Raw genomic sequence first — 22,717 nt, 5'->3', positions numbered from 1 at the left:
AGATAGAAATCAGAATACCAGTATGTGCATTGTAAGACTTCCTTAAATTCACAGAGGCCATTGCTACTATCATAACATTATCACCAGTTGTAAAAGGTCATACAAAATTTTTTAACTGGGGCTTGTCAGTGATGATTAGCAGTCACTTCAACCACTGAATAAAACTAAGACAGTTTGAGAAGTGTGCTGTCTCAGAAAACAACATGACAAAGGAACACAGAATAGTGTTTAATAGCACTAAACTCCTGTGATGCACATGTACCTAATATCAGCAAAATTTAGTAATTGCATTAGAGTGCCAGACTAGAAATACATCTATACCAGCAACCCCAAAAGAGATAGTCTGCTTGTGTTACATGGAACGAATTGCTTCGTGTAGTAGAGCATCAGAGGGGGCAACATGAGACTAAAATGATCCTGGTGGTTGTGGCCCTGATACTGCGTCTCTATGAGAACTAAGCCATATTTTTCCAGCTTGAGTACCTGCCTGTGGGCACATTTGGCCAGTCAGGAAACTAGGCCATAGCCTGTAAGATTGTATGTACCAGCTATGTGCCCACTGGCAGGTATGGGCAAATGGCCCATACACACAACAGAACAAGATGTGAACATCATTCAGTAGGGCGATGTGGAAGATAGTCTGTCTTCTGCACCTGCCCTCTGAGTGAGCTGTGGGTGCTTGCAGACATCTCTGCCTCATGGGGTAGAGTTGAAACAGCCTGGAGTGAGATGTGGGCATACTTATATGGATATGCTGTCTGTTCTTTCGGACATGTCCGACACCATATCCATATAAGTATATAGTTCTGGCAATACCGGCCATGACCTCCTTCTTCTGTGCGGATGCACACACATTCCCGAACTCTTACGGGACTTGGTAAGAATGTCTTCCATGAGTAGTGAGTGTGTTGGGGTGGGACACTACGAATGTAGTGTGTGGACATACAAGGTGAGAATGTGGGTCTCACGGGAGGTGTGCATGAAATAGTCCCTGCAGTTGCTCTATCCTTGGTGGCTCAGATGGATAGTGTGTCTGCCATGTAAGCAGGAGATCCAGGGTTCGAATCCCGTTTGGAGCACACATTTTCACCTGTCCCTGTCAGTAGCTGAAGGTATTAATATAATTCTAATTTTGAGCCGTGGGTGGTCATATATGATCAATCACAGTGTAAACAGGCAGCAGAAATTTGAATTTGGGAAGTCTATGATTTCTGTGGAGTCTCTCTCAAACATTGAGTTTTAAATTTGACTTGTATTATATTCAGAGTTTATCCTGCCCCATCCCCCCTCCTTTCTCAGTTGACTGTGCCTCCATGTATTTTTTATTTTTCTGCATTTAATTATGATTTGTTTCTGTTTGCAATTCATTATTTCTTTAGCATGTCATTTATCATCTTTTGACCTATCCGCTAAAAGCATCTTGTCATGTGTAATACTTAATATTTACTGTCAGTTCATTCTCACACGCTTATTGTTTCTTATGTTAGTCCCTGTCCTGATCAGTAATTTTGGGGCAATTTCATCCCTCTCGTAAGCACTTATGCAGTTCAGAGTTCAGCTTTACTATGTTTATGGTATGCCTCATTAGTTTGTTTATACAGCTCACATGTTGTCCCCCCTCCTCTCTCTCTCTCTCTCTCTCTCTCTCTCTCTCTCTCTCTGTGTGTGTGTGTGTGTGTGTGTGTGTGTGTGTGTGTGTGTGTGTGTGTGTGCGCGTCACAAATCTTGGAAATCATCACCCTTTACTTTAATTTCAAATGAAACTATTTCCCTCCCTCAATGTTGGTCATGGTGTAAAGTTAAGAATAGAATTCACTGTTGTGATGAAATAAAACGCCTACAGCCATCCTTATGATTTTATTTTATTTTGTTGCAACCAGTTTCAATCCATCCAGTAATGCTGGCAACTGATGTGATGTATATAGGGATCGTATCAACCTGTACAGCTTCAACAACGGCTTGAAGATGACGCATTGAAGCATTGAAACTGGTTGCAACAAAATAAAGTAAAATCATAAGGACGGCTGTAGGTATTTTATTTTGTCAAAATAGTAAACGGCCATCAACAAAATAAAATAAAATCATAAGGATGGCTCTAGGTGCTTTATTTTGTCACAATAGGAAATGGCCATCGTCCCAGAGATCTCCTGCCAAAAGGATGGACATACAAAGAATTCACTGTTGTTATATCTCTCCAAATAAAAGTAGAAAAGTATTTCTATTAATTGATCATTTCACACATAACTTACTTAAGCTTATGTGAAATGGTTTGTACTCTTTATAAATAACACTGACTGATACCAGTGATAATTGATCGTTTATGTAGAATTCAGATACAGTTGATGGTAGCTTGAGTCGTATTTATTTTGCCCATAAAGGGCAACGTCATTACAACAGCAATGATAATTGAATATAAATAATACAGTTTATTGCTTCACACACTTGTGAACCATCAGAACTTGTAGGCATTTTAATGATTCACTCAATTGTCTCCAGGTAGAGAATTGTGGACCCCCGGGACAAACTCCCGGGCGGCCAGCTGCTCAGCTGTAGTTGACGCAGTCTGCAGCTCGTGGTCTAGTGACTAGCATTGCTATCTCTGGATCATGAGGTCCCGGGTTCGATTCCGAGCCAGGTTAGGGGATTTTCTCTGCCCGGGGACTGGGTGTTTGTGTTGTCCTCATCATTCCATCATCATTCGTGAAAGTGACTAGATTGGACTGTGTACATATTAGGAATCATCATCATCATCATGTGTGGTTTCATTCCTGATGTTAGTGCAGAATACACACACCTGCTACTGTGACTTCAGTGCTGTGCACTAATCCCGAAAGTGTAACCAAACAGTTCTCCATATGAAGATGATTGTGTGGACCAATGAAACATTTACCTGTACAATAAACAAGTAAAAGACACAGTAACTGTTCCATTTGTAGCTTGTCACATCCTATATCTGCATTTTGTGAAACATATTGTATGATGTTAAGAGTGTCAAGGAATCAGCTACTACTGTTGCAGTTGGACTGTTGTTCGTTTTCCAGAGTACCATATCTTGCTGGCATCGGAAAGTGGATTCACGTGTGAGAGGAGCAGGTTTACAATTCTTACATTGATATCGTGATTTAAATTTTTTCTCTTCAGGAAGACCACAAAAGATTCCTTCCACCACCTCTCTCAATAATAGTTATTGATTTATGGCAAGTTTTCTATTCATTTTTATATATACAGTAACTTCCAATATCTTGCTGGTAGTTAAAAGCTGAACTTATTCTAGAACTTAGAATAGTGATAGTAGAATAGTAAATATCATTATTGTAGTTGTAGGACGGCCAAGAATTTGGCACACGAGCGGTGCTCCTGTTTACATCCTGTAGCACTCTCACCTGGGTGCACACTTCCCCCACCTCTACACTGCACTATCTGAGTGTGAGGAAGGGAAGACAGGAAAACTGCAAAAGCACCACATTTAAATGGCAGTGGGTTCACGCTGTGTAAGACTGGTTTTATATATCTCAGCAACATAGATCCAAAGCAAAACAGATTTTCAGTATTATTTATTTTGTTTACATGGAAGACAAAATAATTTTTATCTGCTACAGACTGTGAGCATACAGACAGACGAAGACAATTTAACCATTTTTCGCACTCAGGTTCTGCACTAATCATGACTTTTTTAGTTTCATAGTCAAACAAAGCCTTTCATATGCATAATTTGACTGAAATATTTTATCACATTTGCAACCTCATCATTTGGACAGTTTTAATGTAAAAGACTTTGTCTTGTAAGCAGGAATTACCCTGTAAATCAATCAGTTCCAGCTGCAGATCACAGGGTCTCTTTCAGCTAAATGGGCTTGAAAACAGCTTGAAAACAAATGTAGCATTGGCAGTGTCCTAAAACATTTAGAAAAATATTCTTGTAATTCTTTCAGGACCACAATGAATTCTTCAAACTTGTGTTAATGCCGTTGAGCTTAGAGAAGTGGACAGTGTTCATTTTCAGAATTTATTCCTTCCACTGTACGATTTTTGTTTTAAATGTATCCCCTTCAAATAAGAAATAAGTTGTTTCCCACCTTGCAATGTCTGTGGGCTGTGTAGTCAAGTCTATTTAAAATTCGAAGCCTGCAATCCATTCCAGATGTCCTAATTTTCATACCTGCTCTCCTTTTACCTTTATAAATTAAACTACTGGGTTTAAAATTGAAAAATCATTCCACGTGTGCCACTTGACTTAACCAATGCACTTCACAGAAATATATAAAGTCTCCTTTCTCCATACTTGATCAGTGCCTCCGAAAAGTTTTGCAACTAGCAGTGGAACAATGTGTGCAACCACAGAAAATGTGCTATCTGTTTCACCAATTTGATCATGTGCCTCATACCTGCAAATTTAGCACAAAGTGCTTCTTGATGTTCATAACAGTGTGAAGGATTTACAGTTCTGTGTCTTCTTGTCAATCTTGGCTGATGCCTCGTGCCAGTGACATGGTGAAATTCCTCTGACTCCCACTGTCAGCTCGACTGACAAGACTGCTACTCCAAGTAATCCAGTTGAACTATTGCAGGATGACATCTGCAGTCTGCAGGCAAAGCCATAGCAAGAGATTATCCCCCCACACTGCATTAGAAAGTCCTCTATCCTGCTCCTGAAGAAGAAGAAGAAGAAGAAGAAGATGATGATGATGATGATGATGATGATGATGATGATGATGATGACTGTGGTGAACCGTCAGGAAGTACTGTGTTGTCGGAAGTTATGTAGTCAGCTGATCCTGGTCCCACTGGACAGGTAGGATCCGCTTGATCGCTCAAGATCTCTGGCTTTCTGAGACAGCATGCAGATTAAGCAGCAAACTGCTGTTCCTGCAGGGACCTAATATTGGAACTAGGGACCTCTCTCATTGGATTGGCCTGTGGGAATGTCAAGAGACATTTCTTTGCATTGCCTCTTTGCTGCAGGAGGCCTTCTTCCCGCAACAGGTCAGGCCAACGTCTGGTCAACCTGTGGAGAGCCTGGTGGCCCAGCTCCCTGAATAGGTAGGTGTCAGTGTGTTCAGCCATGGCATAGAACACCCTGGCAGTCTGTCATAAGTGGTCCCACAAGAATGGGATTCCAGCCTCCTCATGTAGCAGCTTCGTTGGTAGTGAGGCAGCTTATACACAACGTGAGTCGCTGTAGTGTGCGATGTGTGAGGCAGCAGCATTACTACCCCACAACATGGCTGCATACTCGCGTGCCAGCTTGAAATGGGGCCAGGTACGTGGAGAGGCCATGCTGTGGGGGGGGGGATTGAGCAGCAGTTAGAGCACACAAAGACATCCTGTTGCCCTCCCCGATTTCTCTAATGCGTGGCATCTGTCGAGTATCACCTCTAGGTATTTGCCTGTCCACAACAGCGGCAGGTCGGGAGCCAGACTCTTCCACGAGGAGGTAACCACCTGACTCTTTGCTGCACTGAATGTAAGGTGCTATCTGGTGGATCAGTCACAAGGACATCACAGTCAAGCCGTGGAAGTGGCATTGAATCGTGACCACATTCATGCTGCCGGTGAACAATTCTGTGTTATCAGCATAGAGTGTAAACTACACGTGTGCCACCCATGGTGCATTGACCATGTACAGGGAGTAAAGCAAGGGGCCAAGAATGGAACCTTGTGACATCCTCGCATGTACTGGCGGATCGGTGGAAGTCCTTCCATCTGCTCAGTCATGGAAAGTGCATTCTGAAAGGAATGAGCACAGCAAGACCACAAGCAACATTGGTACCCCCGTGCACAAAGAGTTTGTACACGATGCTGTCTTGCCACATGGAGTCGAAAGCCTTGGAGATGTTGAGGAGCAACACCCCTAGGTACTCCCTCATCTCCAAGGCTTGCATCACCTGCTCCAGCAGGTGCAGCAGCTGTTATGTTATAGAATAGCCACTCCAGAAACCGAAGTGCTCCTCTAGATTGAGCTGTTCAACCATGGCATGGCAGAGCAGCCACCCTGCATACATCTTCTCAAAGACTTTGGAGAAGGGCGCAAGCAGGCTGATCGACCAGTAGTGTTCTGCCTGTCAGGGGTCCTTGCCGCTTTTGGTGATGGCAACCACTTCCGCATGTTTTCACATGGAATGAAAGACTCTGGAGCTCAGAATACTGTTGAAGATGTCCACCAGGGGCTGATAGACCTCTGGTGGCAGTATCTGCAACAGACAGTTGCCAATACTTTTGGTGCCACCCACATTCTTCACGACGAGGCGGCAAAGTTGTCGATCACAGTCCATGGCTGTTACGGGTACGATCATGTCATCATCGCACCTGCCTGCAAGGAAGACCAGCAGTCAGTTCTTGACAAGATGGACGTGATCGACATCAATCACATCCACGGCTGGCTGGAAGTTTTTGGCAAATACGTTTGCAAGGATGCTGGTCTTAGCATCAGGCTTGCAGGTGGTGTTGCCCCCCGCATGGAGAGGCAGGACTTGGTGATGGCAACAGAGGAAACACTTAGCAATCGGCCAGGCACTGCTGTCAGTTATCTGTGGGGTAGCCACAAGGCCGCTAAGTCATGGTTTCAGTGGTCATCAATGGTGGCCCAAAACTCGCACCATGCCCTGTTTAGGCAGTGCTTCATCACAGGGAGGCAGAAGAGGCGATTCTTGTCAGTAATCATCTGTAAGGTGTGCCATGGAAGCTGGCATGACATCTCACCTCCAGGGAGTGACCACCTGTGCAGCACCGATCAACTGCCAGGCGAAGAAGGGCAACACTTCATCTGTCCCCGCCAGGTCAGGATCAGGCACATCATTAAGTCAGCCGAGCACTTTGGCTCCGAGTTGAGACAGCCAGCTGGCATGGATGCATGCACCAATTACCTCCATGTCGAAGACCACCAGGAGATGGTTGGATGACAGGGCGCATTGGGCCATGGCCAACATAATTGTCTGACACCTTTGAATATGGTGATGTTGAGCACATGGATTGGCCTCGAGCGAGGAGTACTACGTGGTCATAAGTCCCTAAAACCATTGCATAGAGCAGCATGAAGCAGGTTGACACCCATTGGTGTTGGTGAGGCAGGAGTTCCATTGCATGCCTTTAACATTGAAATCACCCGCAGTGAAATGTTTCCTTCACAGTGATAGCAGGATGTCGAGGTCTGCTTCCTGTAGCAATATCTTCAGTGGCCTTAGGGTCCAACGAAGTTGATTACTCCCGCTGTGGTGGTATCAGCCAACCCAGTAGCCTCCATCACGGCAAGAGGCGGCAGCTGGACCTTGTAGTAGGCAGCAGTCCCTCCACCGGCAATCAGTTAGTCTCTGCGATAGCACTGATAATTGGCTACCCTTACCCGTATTCCAGGTTTCAGGAAGGTCTCGCACATGAAGCAGGTGTTAGGTGTCTCATCCCACAAGAACTCCCCAAATTCCCTTTGCTAGGACACCAAACGGTTTGCATTGAATGCACAAATGGTAAGACCATTCATATGTAAATTATCAATGTTGCGTCTTGGAAGCAGTCGCGGTTACATATGGAGGCCACACGCGCCCCACTTGTGGAGCTGCCCACATTACCACCTGCACCACCCCCGGCAGTCAGCCCACACGCTATTCGTTCATTTCTTTCGTCAGTCAATTTGACTGAATTGAGTTATCAAGTAGTTGTACTTTTCTATGTAGCATGCATGTCCATGTCATTGTATTTTATACGTTTCCTTCTAATTCATCATTTAAGGAAGAGAACCACAATTAACTTTTTTATATCATAAGAAGGCACTGTCTTGTATATTAGTATAATCAGTTTAGATAAAACTTTCTTAAACTTTACCTGTACGTGATTATCATTATGGTGAAAGTGAAGGTAGCTTAAGATATCTTTAGCGCCCCTCCTTGAGGTTTTTCTGCACCTGCCACTGCTCGGAAGTCACAACGCAGGCCTGCAGGACCATCCTAGCAGAGATGACTAGTGCCAGAAGCTGTTGGAGCAACTGGCTCAATGATCACAAGACTGATCAGAGCTCAGCTGTGGAGGCCGCTTGGGTGGCCTGCACCATGGAGGCAGCTGGTTGTGGCCGCTCAGCATGCGGTAGCTGCTGCACGGCCTCAGATGCTGGCTGTGGCACATCTCGTGGAATGGGCTGCTACCACAGCAGCACATCAGTTTCAGGCTGCCATGGGTGTGGCTTGCATTGCGTGACAGTGGCACCTGCGGGGAGCGGCAGTCTTGGCTGCGGGAGTAGCCGCTGCCTCAGGTGTAGCCACAGACGCTGCAGGTGGCTGCCGTGACTCATGCCTCTGGGTGGAGGGTCAGGCGCCCCACCCTTAGTAGCAGCAGCGAAGCTAGTGTGAAGCTACACCCTTCTGTAAGATGCATCCGTGCCTCGCTGTTGTGTTCACAGCCTCTGCAGAAGGGCAAGCACCCTCTTTAGCTGGCAACATGTGCATTTCTGCCATCACAGCAAGTCAGCTGCTTCTTGCGAAAAAGCCCACGGGCCTGAGCACTTGATGCAGTAGGCCAGGATAGACCTGTACCTCTGGATGTAGTTAAGCTGCTGGCAAGAATAGCATTGCACTGTCTCACCTTTGGCCCAGAGTGACTTTACTGTCACATTGACACGTCCAACATATTGCACCCATAAAATTTTGCGATTTTTCCAGGTTGTCAACGAGGACAACCTGGCACAGCGGCATGTCTTGGTGTTCATGCAGTGACTTCATCAAGCTGGTGGACCTCATGCTAAAGTCCATGTCCTCAAATTTGTCTTGGAGACAGATAGACTCCTGGCACCCAGAAGTAGTACCTGTAGTGATGGTCAGGAACAGGGCACTGGATGGCCTCTCATCCAGCAGTGATGATGATAGTACAGAGAGCACCACAAGACATATTGGTGTTACAAGGCCCTCAGTCTCCCCCTCAGCATCGTGTTAAGAGGCTAGTGTGAAGTTCCACAAGCAGCAGATAGTGGTTACTTGGATGTTGTTATCTCAGGAATGGCAAGCAGTGTGATCACGAGAAGTGCTGGAACACCTAATACATGGATGTCACTACATTGTAAAAATCATTGAATTGTGTGCTTTGGTATGAGTGCCATCAGTCCTAATGACAAATTGAAATGAGAGCTAGAGAACTGTGGTATTTATGGAGACAGGTAGAAGGCATTTAGGTGATGCTCTGTTAATTATCTCCAAATGTGGTATGCTTTTTTACTAGTGGTCAGTGACTCTCATTCTGCTGTGTTTGCTTAACAATTTGTTACAGTCTCTTAACCGCTCTCTCAAGTCTCTGGTAGGTGTTATTGCATCTGAGATATAGCTTGTTTCTCCACATTACACATTAATAGAGCTAATGAATCTCTCTCTCTCTCTCTCTCTCTCTCTCTCTCTCTCTCTCTCTCTCTCTCTCTGAGTCAAGGTTCTACTGAACGTGTAGCTCGTGCCTGGGAATTAGTGCAGATGTAGCAACGTTTGCTCACGTCCGCAATTGATCTACAGTGTTGATTGTTTCTTTCTGCTGCATTGTTAAGTCACCACCTCTGCCTAGTGTTGCCTGTGGCAGTACCAGCGTGAGCTTTATAAAAAATTTGATTCCTTCCCCTTTTCTACTCTGTGGTGTAACAAATGGTCTCATCTCTCAATAGTTGCGGTACCCATCAATTATGCAACTGTATAAAACACAATAGATGTTGAAAATTCTTATTGTTCTCTTCTGTCAGTCCAGTTCATTTTTAAAGGCTTGTAACAATAGTTCACCAGACTGACACTTTTTGTGCAAACAGTCACTTGACCTGTGAAATTGATTTATACCATGAAAAAGTAGCGAAGCATAAACAGCGGTGACACGATGATTGTGCCAAAACAAACAAGGTCATAGCGATAGAACAATGCCGCACTGCAGTGTTAAATAAAATGTCATGCTGTACTGTGTACTTCATAGATGTACCAAGCAAAGACAAGACAGGCTGAGCCTTAGCCTGCACATCATACTCGTGTCCAGTTTGGTGCATTGTGAACTATCCTGTTGTAGCTTGTTATGCTGTGTATTGCAGAACTTGCCCAAAAATTATTAGGTTGGCAAACACAGCATACACTGTTGCAAGATGTTTGTTTCAATCTGTACAGTGTCTACTTTAGTGTACTAACAATGTATATAATTATAGCTCATTTCTTCGGTTTCACAGAACAATATCCTGTAAAACAACAGGAAATGGGGAAACATTTTTTATGTCCCATTGTAAAATATTTCATGTTACAGATCAGTCTAAATATCATTTATGGAGTATAGTTTCACCTATGGTTACCATTTTTGTTTTAAAGAATACAGAAATGCAAAGTATTAATTCAGTGCCTGTATGTTTTCACCAGTTTTTGTGCTGGTAATCATTATTTAATTTTTGAGGTTAAAGCTTCAAAAAATCAATGAATACACAGCTGCTGTTATAGTAAGGTGCTTTGAAAATTCCTGCTTTTGCACTATTGAAACTAAGGTTGCACATTCTATTTCTTGAAACCTGCTTGTTCCTTGTGGTTGCTCCCAAAGGCCTAGCATTGAAAGCCTCTGTTTCTGGATGTAATCCTACTCTACACCAGCCTCTTTTACAGTTTCAAATACAGTTATCTTTTGCACATAACCAGCTAATCTGTGATATATATGCTCTGTCTGCCAATTTCCACTCCGCCAGACTAATCTCATTCTACAAAATCCTCTAATTGTGTGCCCCTCTTGTTTCCTGCCAAGCCAATTTCAAACTGCAACAACATGCCTGACTTCTACTCAGTAAGCTATCTCACCTTCTCCTAAACTACCTGAACAGTGGTGTTTCCCTTCCTGTCCCTCTGCAGCTCCATAAACTGCCACATCACCAGTCACCACCCCTCTCCTACAAACTGAGCTAGGCCAGCCTCCATAACATCCCTCAGCCTTCACCACTGCTTCCCAAAAACTCATAATCATAACAACAAGTCATAACAGTACAGTGTTCTTAACCTCTCACCTAAAGCACTCTCCCCTTATGAATTATCTCTGTTACCCAAGGGTCTCACTTTCAGCCCTAAACCTGCGTTTAATCATGCTACTTTGGTGAAGGACCAACTTTCATTTAAATATAATGTCAACTGAAAATATCACTTTCCAACCCAATTCCAAAACCATTCCCACAGCAAACCTGACATTGAACGCCTACAATCCCAACTTAATCCACCATCAGTACCTCAGAATCATCCATTACTAACCTTCCAAGAATTCCTAACATCTAGCATTGCTTCACAGCCCTTCAAGTTCCTGCAACATGACCCTAACCTGTCCTATCCAGAACTACAGGCTCTTCAGTCCCTAAGAGCTGACTCTATCCCTATCCTCACTGCAGACAAGGATCTACTGCTGTGGTACTTGACCAATGGGGGTATGTAAGTGAAAGTCTCTGCCAAATGTCTGACACATCTATGTACTGCTCTTGCCATCAGGGTCCCATTCCCGTGGTTGAAACTGATCTGCATCCCTCCCCTCCCCCCCCCCCACCCCCCCTTAAAAACTCAGGACCTTCACAAGGACTTACACCTCAATCTATTCTTCTTACCCCATCCAAACCATGTATCCCCACCTTTTACCTTCTTCCTAAGATCCATAAACTCAATTACCCTTGCCGTCCTATAGTTGCTGGCTTCAAAGCACCTACCAACTATATATCTACCTTAGTTGATAAACACCTGCAACACTACTCCAAAGATTTCCCTCCTATACTGAAGACACCAACCATTTTGTAGATCATCACAACTCTGTGCCCATCCCACTTCCACCACACACCTTGCTTGTCACCAGTGATGCCACCTCCCTCTGTACCAACATCCCCCATGTATGCAGTCTGTCTGCTGCTGAGCATTTCCTCAGTCAGTACACACTCGATTCAGAACCCATGACATACTTCCCGCTCATGTTAATCAACTTTATGCTTACCGACAAATACTTCCCCTGTGAGGGGCAGACGTACAAACAGACAGAGGCACAGCTGTGGAAACTAAGGTGTCCCCTTCTATGCTAACCTTTTCATGGGTCACTTGGAGTGGGCTTTCCTGGGATCTATAAGCCTTCAGCCCCTGGTTTGGTTTAGATACATTGATGACATGTTTGCCATGTGGATTCAAGGCAAGGCTGACCTATTATAATTCCTGGAATCTCTAAATAATTCTCCCAGCTAAATTTCGCATGGTCTTATTCCAGATCCCATGCCACTTTCCTTGGCATTGATCTCATCCTCACCGAAGGTCAGATACACACTCCTGTTCACGTTAAACCTATTAAAAAACAACAGTACTTACATTTTGACAGTTGCTATCCTTTCCATGTCAAACATTTCCTTTGTACACCCTTGGAATTCTAGGCAAACATATTGGTTCAGATGCAAACTCTTTACAACAATACACCACCATTCTCACCCAAACGTTCTGGACTATCACATACAATCCTGATACTGCTGATCCCTCCAAGAAACAACTTACGAGTACACAACTTATCACTCAGTATTATTGTGGTCTTGAATGTATTAATCAGCTACTTAAACAAGGCTTATCCTAAAAAATGAGGTTCGTTGTGTCAGAGATTATGCCCACCACATCTAGAATAGCTTTTTGTCGCCCTCCCAGTCTCCGCAATATCTTTGTCAGACTGTTTGCTCCATCTACACCCATCTTCCCTGCCCTATGGCTCCACCCATGTGACCGTACCCATTGCAAGGCTTGCCCTATACACCCCCCTACCACCACTTATCATGTTATCAAATTGAGTGAATGGGCATAGGCAGAGTGTGCATGCAGGCAGCACACAATATTCTGTTGCAGAGCATGCTATACAGTATGACAGTCATGACGTCGATGCGTGTTTCACCACACGTGTCATCTGGGTTCTTCCCCCCCCCCACCCCCCTCCCCTCCCCAGGCCACCAGTTTCTCAGAACTCCACAAGTGGGAACTGGTGCTGCAACATTTCCTTGGTTCTTGCCACCCATCTGGCCATAATTTAGATTAATTTCTTTGTCAGAGCATTTCGTCACAGTGACTATTCCTTTCTTCCATCCCATTTAGTTTTCTGCTGTAATCTCTGTCCTGCATATTGCCCCGTCTTCCACCTTTAAGCTCTCAGGTTTCCAAATCTCTTCCTGTGCAGTCCCCAACAATCAGTCTTTCCTATTCATCCCATCCAGTAAGTCTCCCAGAATCCGGGCTTCTGAACAACTTTTCCAAGCTCTACCCCTTTTCCCAAAACTCACCAGTCCGTTTACTTCACCCCTCTTCCTTTCCCTTCAGCTCGTCTGCCAGGAGGAGAAGCAGCCACTGGCTCTGAAAGCTTGCAAACTGTAATATCTTTTATGCGTGTGTTCTCCTGCTGCCACATGGTGAGTAGACTCTGTCTGTCCAGTTACATTATTAGTTCCTTTTTGGTAGATAAATTAGTTTAAAGGAGCAAAATGGTTTGCTGATTGTTTTAAAGTGGTCTTAAAGTTTTTGTCTTTGGATAAGATTCTAACCATGTGAAGTAAATATGCCATTAATTCCATAATGTTTGGTCACATGGGCGTCGTCATCTTCTTCAGTCCAAAAATTGGTTTGATACTGTTCTCCACACTAGTCTGTTCTGTCTCAATATCTTCTTTGTTGCGTACCTACTGCAACCAGCATTCAGTTGAACTGCACTGCAATCATATTTCATTTTATCTTCAATGATTTCATCCCTATTGATCCATTGTTTTCATTTCAGTGCATTTAATCCATGTGGTATATACCCCTTGTCACAGGGAAAGTCACAGTCTTCTACTAACTCCGTTCTCACAATGAACTCCTGAAGAACCTCTGGTAGTAGTGTTCAAAAACCATTGTGGAAACATCACTTACAATGAAAGTTTAAATAGGGTCTGGGGCATACTCAGATAGCTTAATGGTTAAGGCAGCTGCTCGCAGTAAGAAGGAAATCCAATTGCAAGCCTGTTTGGCACAAATTTTCAGCTGTCACAGTAGGTTTATTGTTAGGATTAAATATGCAGTTGTCAGTGTGTGTCAGTAGATAAAACCACCATATTGCGAAAAGGGTCCCCATTACAACACTGATTTTCATGATTAGAGAACTGTGTTTTTCGGGTGTCATTAACATATGCAATTCCCAAGACCTAAAACAAGCTATCTTCTGTTAACCTTTTATTGAGTTTGTGATCCCTGATTCTGACTATATTTGTCATCTGCTTATTCCCCCTTTGTTGTTGCCCGTGGTGTGTCTTCTCTGCCCCTCTTTGCCCTTTTCCATACATGATATTATTCAACATCTGATGAATCATAAACATGTTTTCTCATTGTTTCTTACTTACAGTACCCTACATATAAGCTTATGTATTTTGTATTCAGTTTGTTAATTGTGTCTGCTAGACATCGATTTGCCAAAGAACACTGTATTGCCTTATAGTACAAAATCTGACAAAATAACCAGTCTGCTTACCTTACCTTACCTAGGAATTGTTTGTTGTTTGATATTTGCACATGTTGCATTTCTGATATACTGAATCCTTTCACTGTGGATATGTTTGGGCTCAGATTGGCTTCACTTTGAAGATAATGACCCTGAATTGAACATATTTTGTAAGTAAACATGATCAGTTTAAATTTCTGGGTCAGACCTCAAACACATTTTCTTTTAGAATGCAAGAACACAATTGCTTTTATGCTGCTGCTGTGATGGTAAACCAAAGTGAAACTTGTCATAGCACGAAGACACAGTTCAAAGTTGAAAAAGTCATACTCCAATGCTCGAAGACAAACAGATTCGACTAATGTACGTAGTCTCATTTCTGTTTTGTCAGACCTCACATCATTATATTTAACTGGTATTGTTAGTATTGTGTGTTTATGAATTATTTGTCAGTATGATACTGGGTGTTCATAATTAAACTGAGGGTTTTGAGAGTGTGACAGTGCAGACACTGAAACATTGTAGGTATGTTTGTTAATCAGTGCACTCATGGAGTATGTAGGAGAAAAAATAATATTTCCACTTTCTGTCACAAGATGAAAATATGGCACTGTAAGCAGTCAGAATACAAAATGTTTGGGTTTTGATGTGTCTATGCAAAAAGGTGGGAATTTAAGGAGATGGGACCTGGATAAACTAAAAGAACCAGAGGTTGTACAGAGATTCAGGGAGAGCATAAGGGAGCAATTGACAGGAATGGGGGAAATAAATACAGTAGAAGAAGAATGGGTAGCTTTGAGGGACGAAGTAGTGAAGGCAACAGTGGATCAAGTAGGTAAAAAGACGAGGGCTAGTAGAAATCCTTGGGTAACAGAAGAAATATTGAATTTAATTGATGAAAGGAGAAAATATAAAAATGCATTAAGTGAAACAGGCAAAAAGGAATACGAACGTCTCAAAAATGAGATCGACAGGAAGTGCAAAATGGCTAAGCAGGGATGGCTAGAGGACAAATGTAAGGATGTAGAGGCCTATCTCACTAGGGGTAAGAGAGATACCGCCTACAGGAAAATTAAAGAGACCTTTGGAGATAAGAGAACGACTTGTATGAATATCAAGAGCTCAGATGGAAACCCAGTTCTAAGCAAAGAAGGGAAAGCAGAAAGGTGGAAGGAGTATATAGAGGGTCTATACAAGGGCGATGTACTTGAGGACAATATTATGGAAATGGAAGAGGATGTAGATGAAGATGAAATGGGAGATATGATACTGCGTGAAGAGTTTGACAGAGCACTGAAAGACCTGTGTCGAAACAAGGCCCCCGGAGTAGACAATATTCCATTGGAACTACTGATGGCCGTGGGAGAGCCAGTCCTGACAAAACTCTACCATCTGGTGAGCAAGATGTATGAAACAGGCGAAATACCCACAGACTTCAAGAAGAATATAATAATTCCAATCCCAAAGAAAGCAGGTGTTGACAGATGTGAAAATTACCGAACTATCAGCTTAATAAGTCACAGCTGCAAAATACTAACACGAATTCTTTACAGACGAATGGAAAAACTAGTAGAAGCCGACCTCGGGGAAGATCAGTTTGGATTCCGTAGAAACACTGGAACACGTGAGGCAATACTGACCTTACGACTTATCTTAGAAGAAAGATTAAGGAAAGGCAAACCTACGTTTCTAGCATTTGTAGACTTAGAGAAAGCTTTTGACAATGTTGACTGGAATACTCTCTTTCAAATTCTAAAGGTGGCAGGGGTAAAATACAGGGAGCGAAAGGCTATTTACAATTTGTACAGAAACCAGATGGCAGTTATAAGAATCGAGGGACATGAAAGGGAAGCAGTGGTTGGGAAGGGAGTAAGACAGGGTTGTAGCCTCTCCCCGATGTTGTTCAATCTGTATATTGAGCAAGCAGTAAAGGAAACAAAAGAAAAATTCGGAGTAGGTATTAAAATTCATGGAGAAGAAATAAAAACTTTGAGGTTCGCCGATGACATTGTAATTCTGTCAGAGACAGCAAAGGACTTGGAAGAGCAGTTGAATGGAATGGACAGTGTCTTGAAAGGAGGATATAAGATGAACATCAACAAAAGCAAAATAAGGATAATGGAACATAGTCTAATTAAGTCGGGTGATGCTGAGGGAATTAGATTAGGAAATGAGGCACTTAAAGTAGTAAAGGAGTTTTGCTATTTGGGGAGCAAAATGACTGATGATGGTCGAAGTAGAGAGGATATAAAATGTAGGCTGGCAATGGCAAGGAAAGCGTTTCTGAAGAAGAGAAATTTGTTAACATCCAGTATTGATTTAAGTGTCAGGAAGTCATTTCTGAAAGTATTCGTATGGAGTGTAGCCATGTATGGAAGTGAAACATGGACGATAAATAGTTTGGACAAGAAGAGAATAGAAGCTTTCAAAATGTGGTGCTACAGAAGAATGCTTAAGATTAGATGGGTAGATCACATAACTAATGAGGAAGTATTGAATTGGATTGGGGAGAAGAGAAGTTTGTGGCACAACTTGACCAGAAGAAGGGATCGGTTGGTAGGACATGTTCTGAGGCATCAAGGGATCACCAATTTAGTGTTGGAGGGCAGCGTGGAGGGTAAAAATCGTAGAGGGAGACCAAGAGATGAATACACTAAGCAGATTCAGAAGGATGTAGGTTGCAGTAGGTACTGGGAGATGAAAAAGCTTGCACAGGATAGAGTAGCATGGAGAGCTGCATCAAACCAGTCTCAGGACTGAAGACCACAACAACAACAACATGTTCTTTTTCACTTGGTGATGTTTGTTGATTTCTTTTGTGAAATGTCTGTCAGTGAAAAGGTTTAAGGAGGTTGAAATTTTCCATACGAATGTAATGGCTGTTGAGAAGAAAGACCGTGCACTCCTGATAAAGTTGTTTTATAAGAACGGCAGCAATAGCAAATTTACATTGCAGGAACATCACCGAAAGAAACAGCTGCAAAGAGTCCCCATGTCAGTAAATGAGCTAAATAATATGATCAAGAAGTTGGGAAAAACAGGTGAATTAAGTTGTGCAGCAGGGAGAGGGAGACAACTCATTCCCATGACAGTTGTTGACAAACTTTCTGTAGCTGTGGACAACGGTGCAGCGCATGCCTCAGATTCAGATGCCAGTGCTTGAACTGTGTCACAGGAAATCTCTCTGCCCTGGTCAACAGTTCAAAAGATTTTGTGGCACATTTTACTCTGGTATCCCCCCCATGAATACTCTGCCACATGTTGTGCAGGAACATCCACTTCAGTCAGTGTATGTGACTGTGTGGTGTGGTTTCACAAGCTCCTTCATTCTTAATCTGTATTTCTTCAAGGAGATGACATCTCTTGGGCCTGTTAGGTGTACAGTGACATGTGCATGTTATAAGTATCTCCTTATGCAATGCATGATTCCAGGTTTGCAAGAACACAACCATGTTTGCACCACTATTTTCATGTAAGCTGGGGCAACAGCACATGCTGTGACAGGTGAAAGATTTGCTTCAAGAAACATTCTGAAATGACCACATCATCTCTAGAGAATTTCAAGATGTGTGGCCCTCCAAATCCCCTGACCTAAATCCATATGATTTCTGCTTGTGGGGATATCGTGTCCATTAGGGATGTATCTGTACTATTTCTGATCAGAAGGAAAGCACACAACATATTGCTCTGATTACACCAGATATGCTGCGAGCAACTGTCAACCACACCATCTTATGGATGCAGCATGTTGCCGAGTCAGGAGGCCGTATTGAACATATGTTATAACTTGTGACCATATCCTGACAAATGTTTAAGAACCACCGTTATCATGTGTTTATTTCTCCCCTTTTCCTGCAACCACAGCACATTATGATTTCTTACAGTGCCATATGTTCACCTGGTGGCAGAAAGTGGAACTATTCCCCCACCCAACATACTCTGGGAGTGCACTGATTTATGAACATACCTAGGATATTTAGGGTTAAGAATTTGGCAGCAATTTCAAGGAAAAAAGGAAACATATTACCTCTTCTCTACACTCAGAATATTGTTTTCCTGTTAATGAAAGACAACACTGTTATAACAGAGTATTAGATTTCAAATCATGTTTCTTTAAGTTTTCTTTGTAATGCTCTGTTCACAATGAATCACACATTCATTACAATAATAAAAGTGAAGCACTCTCTAGTATTTGTATAAATTAATTTTATTTCTGAATCATATTTACAGAGGAAGTGAAACAGACTGTAACAGGTGGAGGGTTAAGAATGTTAAGTGATGGGAAGATATCGAAGGACACCAAACTACAGCTTACAACAAAAATAAAACTGCTCCGTGCACACATACTAAGGTAATATAAGTTTAGAATATGGCAGTACTGATAATAAAGTACTGGTTGAACCTGTGAGAGGCACTGAAAGTTTTATTTGCAAATTGACTCAGTCAAATCATTATTCTGGCAGGCTAGTAATGGAAGATGACAATGATGAGGATAATGATGATGAAGATACTGTCGACATTTTTCATTATGCTGATAATTCTATGGAGTACCATGGAGAAGATCCACAATCATTCAAAATTTCAGCAGACTTAGCGCCAGGTGTTGAATTTCTCATCAGCTGTTACCCACAGTTTGTCAGTATTTCAGACATACCACTGGATACTGACAGTGAGAAGGTATGCAGTTGCTCTCAAGGGCATAAAATTGTGTTGTATTTGTGATTCACTTATTTTATACTGCATAATAATTAAATTATATGCTTTTTTTTCCTTTAGATAAGCCTGGCTTCAGACCTTTGGCAGCGTGGGCTCCTCCTCAAGTCTGATTAGAGTTCCCAACTGGTTACTTGTAAAACATTTCTGATCTGTGTATTTGACTGAGTATCTTAGAAAGTGTGGCAGATTGTGACATCCTACTCCACCTCAGCTTGTGATGCTTGTCCTTTCTGTAGCCAGATTAAACTTTTAATAAACTGACTTCACTTTGTTGCTGAATTATTATCTAGGTGAATTTGTCATCATTACATTTTTCCAGCCTGTTTACTTTATCCTGTAATTATTTTATGATAGCATCAGCATGTATCTTCTGAGAAAGAAATTTAACATAACAACTTGATCATCATCATCCTGTTGTGGTAAGGAACTTTCTTGAAAGAACTCACAAGCACTGCAGAATGTTAGAATCATTCAGGAAACAAACCTTAATCTGTGACCATTACCCCAGTCAGGTATGAAGCTGAACTGCTCAGAAGTTTCAAAACTAGAAGAGAGATATTGGCGGAAACTGTAGGACGACAGATTGTCCATTTAACGTGGATACTTGGTTGCTTAGACATTGTCCAGGAGATGTAAGAGTGTGGGCTGAAGTCCCATTCCAGCGTACAGTTTTAATCTGTTAGAAAGTTTCACTACAACGCCCACACAGCTTTAGTGAAAGGTTCATCCTGAAATTTGGTGGGAACGTAAAACTGTCTCTAGCAACAGTATAGTAAGAGATGTGGCAAAACAATGAGAATTTTTATGACAAATAATGAGTCAGTGAAAGAGAATATGATTATTTTTTCTAATTCTTTTGCAATAAAACTTATTGTCATACATATAGTTTTGGTTGTTACAACTAAAAGAATTCCAGGGTCATTTCTCTTCTTGACTTACTTTTGCTATGGCTGCTCATATGCCTGATTGATACTATGTTAGTAAATTATTGTACTTTGATAATTGGTTGTGGGGCAATGTTTGTGGTTGGCCGTTGTGCTAATTTTGAACTTGATGTGAAGAAGTTTATTACTCTTCCTATATTAAGACAGTTTAGTTTAATGATAATAATTTTTGCTGTAGATATGATAGTGGGAAGTTCTTGATGGAATATAAATATTGAAAGGAAGACACTGAACCGTCAAAAGGCACATTACACATCAACACCTACATAAACACTCCGCAAGCCACCATATGATGCATGGAGGAAGGTACCCTGTACCACTACTAGTCATTTCCTTTCCTGTTCCATTCGCAAAAAGTGTAAGGGAAAAAAGACTTTCTATATGCCTCCATATGAGCCCTAGTTTCTCATGTCTTATCTGTGTGGTCCTTACAAGCAATGTATGTTGTAGGCAGTAGAATCATCCTGCAGTCAGCTTCAAATGTTGATTCTCTCAATTTTCTCAGTAGTGTTCCTCGAAAAGAACATCGATTTCCCTCCAGGAACTCCTTTGCGTTCTCGAAACATCTGTGTAACACTAGCATGTTGTTGGAACCTACCGGTAACATATCTGGCTGCCCCCTCTGAATTGCTTCAATGTCTTTCTTTTGTAGTTGTAAATTCTGCCACAGAATGTATCAGGATGACCAAATGTAGCGGGAAGATGTAGAAGGCACCATATTAAGACTCATCCGAACTTTCCAAATGATTGACTTGTTTCCACTACAGTGCCACATTCACCTCGGTCCACGTTGCAGGTCCCCAATGCTGAGGCCACCGACCCAGTGCAACGCACTGCTGTGTGTCGGCCTTGTAGGGCTGCGTCGTCAGGGCTGCACTGGCAGCTGGCTCAGCGGTCTTCTTCCCCGCTGACTCAGCACTGCTCCGCTGGGAGCCGCTGAGCGGCCCGCTGCTTCCTTCCTTGCTGGCGTAGCTGAGATCACAGTGACCACAGGCGCCTGCGATCCGGCACCCTAATTTGCAACCCTCGCCTTGGGATGCCTCCGGCGTGTGTTGGAAACCACGACGACTGCCCGCGGTAACAAACCATGGAGTGGCCTGCCGCTGGCTGGCTACATACCCCGTGTCGGCCTCAGAGGGTCAAACCAGCAACCCATCGTCGACTGGCGCCCCATCTGCTGCTGTGTGTAGCTGGTGGTGTGACACGCTCTGCCGCCTAGGAGAGCTGCCACACTTGAATGAATCTCGTTACAAACCCGCACCTATTTATACGGGGCTGTATGTGTCTGTTTTGCTAAAGCGCCGCTCTGAGTCATGTACTCACGACACCTAGGTTGCAGCAGTGGGGTCCCTTCTGCCTGTAACTTGCGACATGCATACCACTGCGTTTACTCTTTTCTACTTCGCAACCACTGGTCAGCATCACTTACTTTCAACAGGCCAACGCCTGGCTGTAACTTATGCAGTCAGAAATGTTGCACCGAATCTAACTTTCCTATCTTAAACTGTGGTGCCGCTACATTATTCCCCTCTTCGGAAAGTGCTGGTCCCCGGGTCGACACTTAACTAGCTCTTAACTTGTTGGGGTCGGCACCCGTGGTATATTTCCTTACTATTGGAAAACTTAAATGTGGTCTAGTGCCCCTTAAAACCATGACATGAAACAAAATGTAAAAATTCCGTACTGGACAACTACTGCTCAATCAACCCCTTACTTGCTCGTCTCATGCCCTCGGTATCCAATCCACTGGGACTTTGACTACCCTTGGTTCCCTCTTGGAATTAGTTCTCCGCCTGATTAGAAAGAAAACAACATATAACAAAGTTAAGGCTGCGATGACACTTGGCACAGAGGTGCTCCAAATGATCGTTCTTTGCCGTTGCCTTTCCCCTATACTGAGCAACATGTTGCACAAGCTGTTCGGCTGATATGTGCCCTCTTGCTCTAAAATGAACTGGTTTATGGATCTCAACAGACATGGCTCCAGAGTATGTTTTAACAAGGTCAGAGTCTGCTGTGGAAAAACTCTAAAGTGGCATCTGGCCAGTACAGCTGTGGCTACGTAACATTCAATTGTGTGACACCTGAAATTGACGCTGGCAGGTAGAGGGTTGGTCCTATTATGTCACACTTAGTTCCATAGATTAAAATTCTGCTCCCCTCAAGCTCTGTACGTTTCACTTCTGCAAATACTCCCCACTCAAAACACTTTGCTACTACTACCAAATTCTCGTAGGTGGAGAAGATCCAATGCATCCCGACCCGTTGCAAGCTCAATTTTTGCTCCATGATGTCCCTTGGACAGTCTATTACTTTTCCCCTGGCTAAAAATAACTGCACCATGAATGTGTCCCATATTTGTAGCTTCACAGATTTTCCTCCAACATTCATTATTTTTTATCCAAACTCAACACCGATTGTGAGACTAATTTCATCCTTAAATTTACATTATACGAAATGGTGCAATAAACACGACTTTCCTGACCCAGCACTGTCAATAACTAAAAATTTAAACTGGAAATCATACAACTCTGACATCGTTCAACACATATTTATTACAACTTTGCGGCAAAATGTACTGCGACGCATTTATTTCTCCAGACCCGCGTTTGATTTCGCCTCCA

The 22,717-nt window shown here is 42.9% G+C and overlaps 1 protein-coding gene across 1 annotated transcript in view; it reads left to right on the top strand.

Moving 5' to 3' along the window:
• The window catches only part of LOC124802580 (ribosomal oxygenase 1), a 73,858-nt gene extending 54,430 nt beyond the window's left edge, over positions 1 to 19,428 (top strand). The window contains exons 7-9 of the mRNA XM_047263451.1: positions 18,664 to 18,784; positions 18,897 to 19,110; positions 19,210 to 19,428. Coding sequence (XP_047119407.1) covers positions 18,664 to 18,784; positions 18,897 to 19,110; positions 19,210 to 19,263 — 389 coding nt within the window. The 3' untranslated portion in view covers positions 19,264 to 19,428. The remainder of the gene's footprint in view (positions 1 to 18,663; positions 18,785 to 18,896; positions 19,111 to 19,209) is intronic.
• The last annotated feature ends 3,289 nt before the right edge of the window (positions 19,429 to 22,717 follow it).

This window comes from Schistocerca piceifrons, chromosome 6, assembly GCF_021461385.2.
Source record: "Schistocerca piceifrons isolate TAMUIC-IGC-003096 chromosome 6, iqSchPice1.1, whole genome shotgun sequence".
In the NCBI taxonomy this organism is placed as follows: domain Eukaryota; kingdom Metazoa; phylum Arthropoda; class Insecta; order Orthoptera; family Acrididae; genus Schistocerca; species Schistocerca piceifrons.
This window is presented reverse-complemented; position numbering and strand designations above follow the sequence as displayed.